General features: G+C 42.3%; 1 protein-coding gene across 1 annotated transcript in view; it reads left to right on the top strand.

Annotated features, from left to right (window-relative positions):
• Window positions 1-13,210, top strand: part of LOC306929358 (cadherin-22-like) — a 122,787-nt gene extending 109,577 nt beyond the window's left edge. Inside the window, exons 11-12 of the mRNA XM_079509859.1 lie at window positions 212-313; window positions 11,272-13,210. Coding sequence (XP_079365985.1) covers window positions 212-313; window positions 11,272-11,843 — 674 coding nt within the window. The 3' untranslated portion in view covers window positions 11,844-13,210. The remainder of the gene's footprint in view (window positions 1-211; window positions 314-11,271) is intronic.
• Window positions 13,211-13,474: the final 264 nt, after the last annotated feature.

Genomic DNA, 13,474 nt, shown 5'->3' with positions numbered 1-13,474 from the left:
TGTTTGGGATTATCAGTCATGTTTATATGGGTATTATACTACCTACATTGGGGTATGATTGAGTTTACACTGGGAATGTAAAAATAAATAACTGGTGTCAAAATGTGGGAAAACACAGCGGTAGTTGCAGGTGCATTATTGAGATTCAAGGGCCGCTTTTTGAATACAAATGGAGTGCTTCTTTCTCTCTCTCTCTCTCTTTGCACTACAGATGGAGCCATCCAATCCTGCAACGCTACAGCCTATGTGATGAGTGCTGCTCTCAGCCCCGGAGCTCTCATAGCGCTGCTGGTCTGCATGCTCATCCTTATCGGTAAGTGTTCATCATAAGTATGATGAAGGGGCACGGGGGTTCCTCTTCATCACGGACCACACCTTCAACAACAGCACGTCCATCACATTTCCCGTCAGAAAGGTGCTCTAAAGTGGAAATAAACGGTTTCTAGGGGCGACCGTAGCTTAGTGGTAATCATAAAGTCATCGGTTCGCCTCCCGGCGAGCCCATGTCTACGTGTCAAAGTGTCCCTGAGCAAGGCAATTAACCCCTAACAGCTACCCCTGGGCGCTCATTGTGAAGAACCACAGCTCAGCCATCGGTGAAGCTCCATGGGATCAACAAAGATCACTCCCGCAATTCTGTTAATATGACAGTAAACAGTGAAATCCTGAGTGCTAATGTGCTGTAACTCACAGTGTATACATTTAACCAAATTGACTCTTAGGGTCAGATCTTATGAAGATCTTATGAAGCAAGTACTGTAAAAAATGTAATTAAAAAAGAAAGTTCACTCCACTCAGAAATTCACACAACCAAGCATACTTTAATGCCCACTTTTTAAAAGTTATCTATATTTCAGCATTGGAATCACACACACGCACAGCAGCCTTTTTGGCTGCTGTGCTTTCAAGGAGAAAGAAAATACATGAAAGAGGATACATTTTTCAACATTCCTTCACAGGTGACTCACGTCGGACATTTTGTCTGTGCTATTTTTTACGAAGGGACAGCTTCTTCTTCCTGTACGACGTACATGTACAGCCGATGCCGCCTGGCTTTATCAGTGATGTCAAGTCACTTTGTTCTGTGCCATGCACACTGGAGATGGGATGGAAGAGGGGGGAGGGGGGGCTGCAAACAGGCAAAAAGAGCTGCCTCAGCACTGTATCCCTCTGGAACAGAAGGCTTTAAATAGTCAAGCCTTTCCTCACTTTCTCTGTTACAAAGTTGTACGAACGCTAGCCCTACACATACGCATATGCACGCGTGCACACACGTACAAAAACAGAAACTGTCAAACACACACCCCAACGTGCACACAGTTACACAAACACATACTAACACAAATTATGCTATATTACACTCAAACACAAACGTGCGAACACACACACACACGTGCGCGCATGCACGCGCGTGACACACACACTGCACATACTCATACATTCTCTCTCTCTCTGCTCTCTCTCTCTCCTCTCTCTCTCTCTCCCTCTCTCTCTCTCTCTCTCTCTCTCTCCCTCTCTCTCTCTCTCTCTCTCTCTCTCTCTCTCTCTCTCCCTCTCTCTCTCTCTCTCTCTCTCTCTCTCTCTCTCTCTCTCTCTCTCTCTCTCTCCCTCTCTCTCTCTCGCTCTCTCTCTCTCTCTCTCTCTCTCAGAGGAAGAGGAGGACCTGAGAGGGTTAGTATTGTCATCACTGAAAGTTTGATGAGCCGGCTCTCTCACTCTCCTCATCCCGCTCTTCTGAGCCACAGATAAAGAATCAAGATGTTTTGTCTCCCTGGCGCGCAACACTTTACATATGTTTTACATTATGTGGGCTGTGAATGATGGATGGCGTGACACAGGGTTCGCTTCAACTTTGAATAACGGGTTGCTTGTTTTACTTTGCTTTCTTGCTTTCAAACAGCCTCTGTAATGAGGCGAGTTAAAGCCGTGTTTCCCATTAGCCAAGACATATTCCGGTGTGGCGTCGTTGAAAGAAGGAACATGATTTATTCATCAAGTTTCTAAAAGCCAGAAATGCTGCATACTGTACGGTACATGTCTGTAGACACTGGCAAAAATATATACAAAATATATATTTTTTATATTCTATGGATTACTATGGATTATGAATTTGTTGATATGTGTGGGGTTTTTTTTGTTTGTTTTTTGTCACATTCTAGCCAATAATTTGACGATGTGCGGTGCAGTGGTTCCCTATGGAGACAATAAGAGACTCCTTTCTTTATGTCATGGTGTCAGATTTAGGGCTGCAAATTAGCAATAATTTAAACATTTATTATTAGATATCAATGTGAAATATTCGTACAGTGTCAAACCATATACAAGTTCACAACGCACCGCAGTGCATCTTTGTAGATTGCCTATTTTCGATACTTTTGAAAAAGCTAAATTATATATAAAATAAAATAAAATAAAAAGTCCTCCAAAATCAACACATTTTGTAAATCTGATTATCATTATTATTAGTATTATTATTCATTTAAATTGATTAAATCAATTAGTTGTATTAACTGTGGCACTTGCACCCCTAGTCAGATTGCACTGGTTGTGGCAAACCAGTCACCACAGATTCCACTGAGTGCTGTTGAGTGGTAGAAAACACTCACGGCTGGAGGCACAGATTGAGTGGAAGCACCTGATGCTGCCTGACTGTCCACTGTGTGGACAGTAGAATGTAGGAGCTGCAAGTGCCGGGCTCAGGGGAATGAAAATGGACAGCAGTGTTCCAACAGTTGTTCGCTGGTATTAATAGAGTAGCTAGCTGGACTGGAGTGAGCCGCCATGTGAAAGCTACAGCAATCATCATATTAGCCAATACTTTGCGGCTCCCTCTAAAAGCATGACAACATACTGTAATGTAATGTACACACAGATGGATAAGCTTTGTCCTGTTCTTGCACGGACAATACACACACTTCCAATGCACACATATACGGACACACACATTTGAAGAAAGCATCTTTCCACCCTTAACCGATTTAACCCTGGAGTCCATAATTTGGGGCGAAACATTTCAAAAATATTCTTGAAATTGTATTTAAAAGAAATACAAAAATGTAAAATCTGTAAGCTTGTAGATAGGCTATTTTCACTATGTATTGTACGAAGTATGAAGGGCTTACTGTAAGTGCATAACTGCAGTGCAAATCTTTAGCACACAACGCATCTTTAGCACACTCCTTTGTAGTGAGGGACTGAGGGAGCGGCCCCACCCACACATAGCCAGGCTAACCCACACAAGCACACAGCCATTAACCACCTAGCCCAAGCAGAGAGCGCGCTCCTTCTCCCGAGGCCGGACCACCCCTATTATATCAATTGTTGGATGATGAGAAAAATTTCTGCCTAATTACCCTACAAGCAAACAGTCCCTCTATCAGTTCATTTAAGGGGGCCCGATGTGATGAATCCATTCCACTGCGCTGCAGCATCTGCACGTATCCGTTCCAATTACCACCCATCTGCCGCGATGAACTCCTGGGCTCGCTCAGCCAGCGTGGCCCAAGGGGAAATGAGCCGTCTTGTCAGGAACGCTTATCGAAACACCTGTACACAAGGGGGGCCGGGGCCATTGTATGTGGAGGTAATGGATGTATACAGGTACATTATGGTTCCTACAGAGGTAGAGCATGTAGCTATGCACTTGTACATTGCCTTGGACATGATATTTGTGTACCTGTAGCTACAGTAGATATTGTAGGCAACCCATGGCAGCAGTAGTGGGCCTCTGGCGTTTGTGGTGTGCATAACAGATACAGTGATGTATGAGTCTGACGCACGCACACTGGCAAGATTTAAGTCAAAAGTGAATGTCAGACTGTAAGTTATTGATGCCGCTGTTTTACACAAGCCACTTTGATTAATGGCGTAAGCTACAGCCTGACATTAAAATATCTTGCCTTTACCAATCCTGCCAATAGCATGCAGTATTACCAGTATAAGAAATAATTAGAATTATCCCCAAACAAAAGCACATTACCACCACCCGCAGTGGGATGTGATGGAAATTACATGGCCTGCATTTACAAGAAGCAGCTGATCTGTATGTACAAAACAGTTTGCAGTGTCAAGGTCCCCACCTCCCATTACTCTCCTCATCAGTGAGAATTGAGAGTAATTGTCTGAGCGAATGCTTGGCACACATGGCAGCACGCTCCAGAGCCTATCACGTAGCTGTGATGGCTTCCTGGACCCCGTGGCAATTAACTCTACCCATTTATAGAGGAGGAGAATAAACACAATGAGCTGAGATGCTGGCGGTCCCGACGGAACGCACCAAACAATGTAAGTGGAGTGTGATTGTACATTATCAGTCAGAGATATTGCATAAAAAGCCCCCAGACGCTTTTCAGTGAGTTTTTCCTCTTCGCCCGGGCGCCGCTCTTCCGAGTGGGCCGTTTTCCCCTCAGTAAGTTATTTTTCAGGTCATTTACACAAAATAAAGACAATTACTGGGACCTGCAACAAGTCATTTGTATAGATTAATATGCTTGTCACAGACTCTCTTAGTGCTTAGTGAATGGAAAGGAAGAACCCAGCATTGGAGGATAAAAAAGGGTAAAACAAATATCGTGAGCCACTTACCAACTTCCAAGGTAACGGAACGTCGGGTTACATACTTTACAGCAGTGGTTCTCAAGGTGAGGTCCTGGGACCCTCGGGGGACCCTGGGTGTGTTTAATATAGCATCAAATTCTATTTAACCACTTTAATTCTATACATCAGCAATTTGAAAATAGCTGATAAGCTCGTAGATCTGGTATTTTCCCCAAATCTTTCAAAAACTATTTTGGAAACAAACAAATCTTGGAGGATGGGGTCAGTGGCAAAATACATATTCATTTGGGTCTGCTTGACATGAAAAGGTTTGAGAACCACTGCTTTACTGTATTTGCTGTCCCCTTTACGCCGCACATAAGCAAGTATCATCCATCTAGTTTGAGTGCTAAATGATCTGGCCATATATCTCAGTTTACCCGAGCATGGCTGTAGTCATGTGAGCTTAGAGCATCAAACATTCTGTGCCATCCTGGACAGCACAGACATCATAATAGATGGTCTGTCTTCTACTGCGGGTTTGCACACATTTGTTTTAGGCAACAGACTACATGTGTACGTTCCAGAAGATGTATTGCACCCACCGTTTAATGATCTATCTAAGTGTCCTCTCATCGGCATGCGTTTGCTGTACCTGCTCAAGGTCCCTGTTGTGAAAGAGAGAGAGAGAAGAGAAAATTAAGGAACGCATGGAGAGTCCTTGCTTCAAAACAATCTGACTTGACATCTACCCTTGTAAAATGACTAATCACACAAGATTAAAGCAATATAATTCCCATTATTACTAGGTAACCTAAGGCCTTGGTTGATAAAAGAACACTTTAGTGTGAATGATTCACATTTTTTATGCAGTGATGTTAATGATAACATAAAAAGCCCAACAATCATTCCACAATGACACGGTTGTTACAACTAAACAGCCATGTCCTTTCATCATACTAATATCTAGAATCCCACCAGTCCTGTGTTTGAGCCACAATTCTACGGGCTCCACCTAAGCGGCCTGAAAGACCAATCATAATACTGAACTCATACAAACTTGCTTTACGGAAATGACAAAGCCAGCTTTGGATCAAAGAGATGGCTTAAAGGGTAAGACCACTTTTGTAGAGGTTTGGGTTGTGTAGTACCTTGCCATGATGTAACTCCAAATGTGGACAAGAAATCAAAAATAATTTCTCCAGTGATTAGAAATTGATAATTCAAAATATGCTCCTCATTGACTTACATTGTACGCTGAAACAGCTCTCAAAGTCACTCTTTTAGTACGTAAACAAACACAAAAAAGTTGTTTCAGACAATATGGAGCAACACCAAAACTCATGTGGTTTTATTTTTTCATAAAAATGTTAACTTCCTGTTGATTTGTCCATTTTTATTCAGAAGAAAACCCGGACTGGATCCATGGATCCGGATCAAGATCTTCATATAGTAAAATCAACAGGAAGTTACCATTTTTATGAAGAAATAAAACCACATGAGTTTTGGTGTTGCTCTATATTGTCTGAAACAACTTTGTTTGTGTTTGTTTACGTACCTTAAAGAGTGACTTTGAGAGCTGTTTCAGCGTACAATGTAAGTCAATGAGGAGCATATTTTGAATTATCAATTTCTAATCACTGGAGAAATTATTTTTGATTTCTTGTCCACATTTGGAGTTACATCATGGCAAGGTACTACACAACCCAAACCTCTACAAAAGTGGTCTTACCCTTTAAAGATGGAGTGCCGTGATTGTTGTACTTTTTCAGACCATTTGTCTGTGGAGTTAACATTACTATAAACATTTCTTCCTGAAAGGCCCAATCGAAATACATCACAATATCATCCCCTCCCCTAACCCCTCCCTCTCCCTTTATCATAAAACAACAGCTGCGGGTGCGGCTTCAGTTCAGAGGGATCACCACCCATCACCACCCACCTGAAAATCAGGCATACCTAATGAACTGGTGGGTGTGGACTCAGAAATCATTTTAACACTTTCTGTACACTTTAAAAAAAAACAAGAATTGATGACAGTCATAATTACCATCTGCTTTTATATTTGCGGCGGTGGTGGACAATTTTGCCTTGATTCGTAAAAGTTTTTTATTATTATTGTTTTATTTTTATTTTATTTATTTTTACTTCTGGCAACCCGCGCCTTGCGGTAATTTTCATATACCCACTTACCCAGTTGCTTGGAACTCGCAACCAGGCAAACCTGGCAACCTGCAACACATCCCATGGCTGAGAGGTCGGCTAGAGGCAGAAAGTGTCTGGTTGCCTAGAGACGAGGCATCCAATCAGGACGATAGGTTGTCAATACAGCAGCCAATGACAAAGATAGCTTACGTGGGCGTGAAAGCCAATACAGCAGCCAATGACAAAGATAGCTCTGCCAAAGTGATAGAACATAGACCAGCTCAGCTGTTACACAGCAGCTGGTAAAAAAAAACTAGACCAGTGCTAGCTATGTGTGATGATCAGACAGAGTAACACCTGATAACAACAATGTCAACACTGACTATTATGGCATTACCCAATGCTGTTCAGTTGGCTGAGGTATAATAATAATGTTTGTCAGTTGCTGTTCGTAAACAACACAACATTCAAAGTTTGCCCAGAAATGTTCCGAAATAAGAAAGTACAGGCAGAGGGAAGGGTTTCACACACAGACACCGGCACACTTGTAGTGCAGTGGTTCTCAAACATGTTCATGCCAGGGATTCCATTGTATTGTGCTGCTGCGGACCACCATTTGCAAATATTTGATGCCAGGGATGCCCATAAGATCTTATAGTTGTTAGATTAGATTAAGTACAGAACTATCTATACTGCAGGTGGGGATTGGGGAAGGATCTGAATATATATATATACAATATTACACATGAAAAATACAAATAACAACGCAATACAGTAAAGAGCCTAATCTCAAAAGCAAAGAAAATTTTGAGAACATAGAATTAAACAAAAAACACCCGGAAAAACGATGGGAGGCTTTAAACAAATTAGGATGCAGCAATACAATTCAAACAAAATCTTCAAACTTCTGCATTATATCAAACGGCTCCCTCATCACAGACACATTACTAGTAGCAAACAGTTTTAACAGTTTCTTTACTAACAAAGCTCACTATGAGAAACTAGGGGCTAAAAAAGACTCCTTTTCTCTCAAACCAGTCAATAAAGAAGATGTGCTGAAGAAACTCATTGCCCTTCAGCCAAACAAGGCCACCGGTTATGACAATGTCCCCACCAAATCTCTCAGAGACGCAGCCATTTCTATAGCTCCAATTATAATCCACATCACTAATCTATCCATTAGTCACTGCCAGGTTCCACTGGAATTTAAGATGGCACGTGTAATCCCCCTGTATAAGAAAGGAAGAAAACTGGATACTGGAAACTACCGTCCCGTCCTGTTTCCATCCTGTGTTCTACATCAAAGATCATAGAGAGATTAATCTACGAACAAATCAGCAGCTACCTAGGCAAACACAATTTCCTGTTTTAACTCCAATCTGGTTTCAGAACATCCCACTCTACTGACACATGCCTATTATATCTGACCGACCACATCAAACGTGAGGTAGACTCAGGAAAATACTGCAGAATGGTCATGCTGGACCTCCAAAAAGCGTTTGACACAGTAAATCATTCAATCCTATTAGAAAAACTGGAGGCGATAGGCTTTGATAGTACTTCAGTACGCTGGATGAAATCCTACCTTGAGGAGAGAGATCAAATGGTTGATGTAAATGGCACCATGTCCTCCCCCCTCCCAGTGAACTGTGGTGTTCCTCAAGGAAGCATACTAGGGACATTACTGTTCTTACTATACATTAACGAGATGAGTGCCGCCTGTAACTGCAAATTGTTCCTGTTTGCAGACGACTCAGCACTCCTGATATCGGGAGAAGACAAAACGCAGGTGGAGGAGGCACTCAGATCAGAACTCACCAAAATCCGAACTTGGCTTACTGATAACAAACTTTCATTGCATCTTGGTAAAACAGAATCCATTCTTTTTGGGTCTAACCATTCCCTCAGTAGGGTAAATGTAGATGATTTCAAGGTCAGAGTTGATGACATATTAATCTCTAGCAAAGAAGAGGTTACATAACTGGGCTGTATCCTGGACAATAAACTGACGGGTGAGGGCATGGCAACAAGAGCGATCATAAGAGTAAATCAAAGGACAAGATTCTTGGGCAGAATCTCCTCCTTTGTTAACAAGAGGGCTCTCAGGACATTAGCTGGATCTCTTATTCAGCCCTTGTTTGACTGCTGCTTGCACCTCCTGGTTCTCTAACATCTCAATGGCACAAAAAACTAAGCTCCAGACCTCCCCAAAACAAACTAATCCGACTTGACCCACCTGTTTGTAACACATTTTGATAACATAGGTTGGCAAGACAGAGTCAAGCAATTGAAAATTGGACTGACTTTCAAAATTGTAAATGCAGATCTGCCCTCCATGCCATCAGTGCCCATTTACTTAACTGATTACCTAAAAAAGGTGAGCAACTCCCACAGCCACAACACTAGAGAGAGCGTGAATAATGATCTGGTGCCACCAATCTTTAGAACAAATATGGGTAAATTCACCTTCCACAACACTGCCACTCAGGTGTGGAATGCCTTGCCCCCTTCCCTCAAAACTAGCAAAGCACTGGTTTCCTTTAAAAAAAGGACTGAAAATTCACCTGTCACTGTCATCCAATCAACAGAAGCCATAACTCTATTCCCCCCCTCTCCAATTAATTTCTATTCCAACCCGTACATAGATTTAATGTTTTTTGTTGAGATATTTACATTTTTGTTATTGTTTATCTTGTTGTTTATCTTGAAACAAGACCGCAAGGTCCTTCTTCGGTGATGTCCTTTTGGCCAAATGTGCGTTACTGTACCCTGTACTGCTTTGCATCTTATTGTCTAATAAAATTATCAATCAATTATCAAAAAAAACACTCAAGGGTGTCCTTTACCGTGATTAATGACATGACAGTGTCAATGTGGCAAGCATCACTCAAGAACCAATAATCTAGGTAAAGCACACCCGCGAGTGTAATATTGCGATTATACAGTTACCAACAAAGCAAAACACATCAGTGTATTCATATTGTGGGGCAATTAACTATCAAGAAAAAAATGGTGGTGATGCGTTGTGAACTTGTAGATCGGCTATTTTCGCCGCACGATACCATCGTACGACAAAGCAGGCTATAAAATGCACCGGGTGTGTGTGTGTGTGTGTGTGTGTGTGTGTGTGACTGTGTGTGTGCATATATGATTTTTTTATATGACTGTGAATTATAGCGCTCTAATTTCCCTCAGCATCCATAATTCATAAAGATGTGTGGTGGTGTGTTTTCATTATCATGATGGGAAATGGTGGTTGTTTGTTGTCATCATGAGCCGTACATCTTTATAGTTGAAGTTCCCAAGGGAATCAGAGCATCCCTCAGGAGGAATGGTGTGTGTGTATGTGTGTGCGTGTGTGTGTTTGTGTATGTGTGTGTGTGTGTGTGTGTGTGTGTGTGTGTGTGTGGGGGGGGGGGGGGGGGGGGTCTCGAGTGTCTTGAGTGAATTGAGATCTGCTTAATCACATATGTAGGCAGTAATTAAAATAACTAAGATGAGATTAAATCTCCATTGATTTATCCAGATGCATACAGCCTTTGTTTTCCTCATCTCATTAGTCCATTAAGGGATCCATCCAAACGTTCTTCTTTTTTAAATCCAGATTTATACCTAAACTCAGATTAAATCTTCATTGATTTATTTAGATGCGTGCAGTCTTTGTGTTCCTCTCGTCTCATTAGTCTATTAAGGGATCCATCTATATATTTTTTTTTTATCCATACTTTATTGACCTCGCCATTGTTCTATCCATATAGGTACAGTAGTTGGTGTCCTCTGTTTCTCAGTGATGTACAGTAAACTTGAACTCTGTGGTGGACTAGGAAAGATTGTGTGTCTGTGTGTTTCTATGTGCAGGGCGTTGCTGAAAATGAGCACTTGTGCTCAGCTTTTACCTTAGGGTTAGGGTTAGGTTTCTAAACCTAACCCTAACCCTAACCCTATTTACCCTGGGTAAATAATTAAAAAAAAGAAAAAAGATTGACATCCCTTAAGCCTCTGAAATCATATTTCTGGGCAAAGCAATTAGGATTGTGGAAAATCAGTTCTCATGCAATTGAAAGTTAAAATATAATTTGAGAAAGCTTCTTGTCTTTATAGGAGGATCAAAGTTACGGAAATTAGAACGTGTGTGATTTTAGCCTCCATTAAGTTAATTTTCTCGCATTAAACAAATTTGCACATTCCAGTAAAACATGTTACTTGACACAAACCTTATTGAAGGACCTGACTTTGCATTTTGATCCCAGGGGATCAGTTGGTTCTGTCTTTATATTTACTTTGATGAAGTGCACTTCCTCTTTTTCCATCGACCTCTCATCGAGCTCGTATTCCAAATGTATTATGCACTCTCATTCACCTGAACCTCATTCAAGTCACATGATTTCACTTTGTGGCATTAACCTCAACCCATATCAGGCGCCTCATTTAACAACGTGTGTAATGCTGAACAAAAACCCATTACATAAACATCGACTCTACATATGATTTAATATCGCAATACCCGCCAGATGGTAATCTTTAGTTTTATGTCTCTCTCACGGCCACTTCTCTCTACCTCTCTCTCCCCTTTCCCTCTTTCTTTCAAAGTCCTGGTCTTGCTGATCGTGAGCCTCAAGCGGCACAGGAAGGGCCATCGGATGACCGAGGACGAGGAGGACATGCGCGACAACGTCATCAAGTACAACGACGAGGGCGGAGGCGAGCAGGACACGCAGGCGTACGACATGAGCGCCCTGAGGAACCTCTACGACTTCCCCGAGGCCAAGAGCTGCTCCTCCGACTCTGGGCCGGCGGACCTACGCTCGCTGCCCCAGTGGGTCCAGACGGCCAGCCGGACGGGGGCGGGAGGGGGCGGCGCAAAAGGAGGCAGGGCAGCGGCGGTGGCGGGGGCGGCGGCGGACTTCACCGTCTTCAAAGGCTACATCCGCAAGAAGGTGGAGCAGGCGGACGCAGACCTGTCGGTCCCGCCGTACGACTCTTTCCAGACGTATGCCTTCGAGGGCAACAGCTCGCCGGCGCTCTCGCTCAGCTCCATCCACACGCTGTCCACCACCTCGGAGCAGGATTTCTCCTACCTCGGTGACTGGGGGCCGCGCTTCAAGCAGCTGGCGGGCTACTACGCTCCCCCGGGGAACACAGAGGAGGAGGAGGGGTCCTAGCACCGAGCTAGGTTTGCACCCGAGACCTTAAAACTCTCCGCTGTGCTCTTCTGCCTGTAATGTTACCTCCTCCTCCTCTGACCCTCGAGTGTTCGACTGAAGGCCTATTCATACTATTCATCACCTAAAACTGTATGAATAGGTCTTGAGAGTCAGCAGGACACAGACACACCAACTCCTCTGTTTCAATGTGGAAAGGAAAAAAGATAATCAGCGGCAGTGTCTTTGAACTTAATTTTGATCAAAATGAATCGGTAAAAGAAACTACTGTATTTAAATGTTCAATTACTTTCTTACTTAAAAATACACTCCTGCTCACATGTTTTTCGTTCCTGTTGTTTGGAAACTGAACATATGGGGTGTTAAGAAAGAAGAAAACTTTTGTAAAATGGTACTGGGTGGCCCACAAGGAGAAGCAACATTACCATTTAAATATATATCTGGAGGCATGATTTTCTGTCTGAAATCATGGAGGTGAAACTTTGTTTTTTGTTTACCGTGGGACTCAAATTATACGGGGAGGACTCAGAGCAGTTGGTGCTTAGGGTTTTGCAGATTGAAGACAAAATATACGTTTAAAAAACATCTGTATTTATTTAACGGGGGCGGGGGCGGCGACATATTTATGTATTTATTAATTTATATCTATATTTATTTATTTATTCTGACTGCAATTGGACACACTGGACTATTACGTGAAAGTGTTCAAAATGAGAAGGGAGGAGACCAATGGAAGTGGAACATGAACAGGCATTGAAGAGGGAGACATTTGCCAAGGGGTCACGGTTATTTTCTATAGGAACGCTCTTTTTGTAACAAAGCAACCGAAGAGCGGTGAATTGAAAAGACAGATGGAAATGTAAAAGCAGAAAAGGATGTGCCAATTCAGTCCTGCAGTGCAAGATTGCCTGGGATTGACATGAATTTCCTGTACGTATTTTTGTGATTTATAAAGTGTTTTTTTAGGGGTCACATATACTGTATTCCAGACATTGTGCGTCAACGGTTTTCTTTCTTATTCTCTTTACAGCCAATACTGAGGCACTATAATGGCACAACAACCCACACACACAGACACACACACACACACACACGTGGTTTAAGACTAAACAAAAGGACTGTCTTTGTTTCACAGATTCGGATGGTTGTCAGATCCATCCCACTGGGCAACCATGTTCATTCCAGATTTGAGTGTGATTTGCCTTGTTTTATATTCATTTGATTTGTCTTTTGATATTCTACTTGGGAAGGGTGAGGTTTAAAGACATGTTCAAGTGTGTTATTTAATGGGAAAGAGTTAACGGACGATAAAGGGACTGACTGACCACGGCCACCTAATATCCACGACCTATTCAATGTTGACCTTAACTTGCAAATGTATGGAGAAAAAAAAACAATAAATATTTAATTTGTTTGGTAAAGGTCTACATTTTACTGTGTAGCTAGGGTAAATCAAAACGCTGGACCAAATTAAATCAGACCATATCGTAACATATCGCGAGACATGGCCAAAGCATTGTCGGGGGTCCCCAGTCAAAAACGTTGAGAACCCCTGACATACAGTTGGAGGCCATCGATATTGTCCTTTTCTTTTTGCTGAGGTTTGGGTGATCTGCGCAAAAGGACAGTTA

Source organism: Electrona antarctica, assembly GCF_951216825.1.
Source record: "Electrona antarctica genome assembly, chromosome: 9".
Taxonomy (NCBI): Eukaryota; Metazoa; Chordata; class Actinopteri; order Myctophiformes; family Myctophidae; genus Electrona; species Electrona antarctica.
The sequence above is the reverse complement of the archived record's forward strand: the minus strand, read 5'-3'. Positions and strand labels throughout refer to the sequence as shown.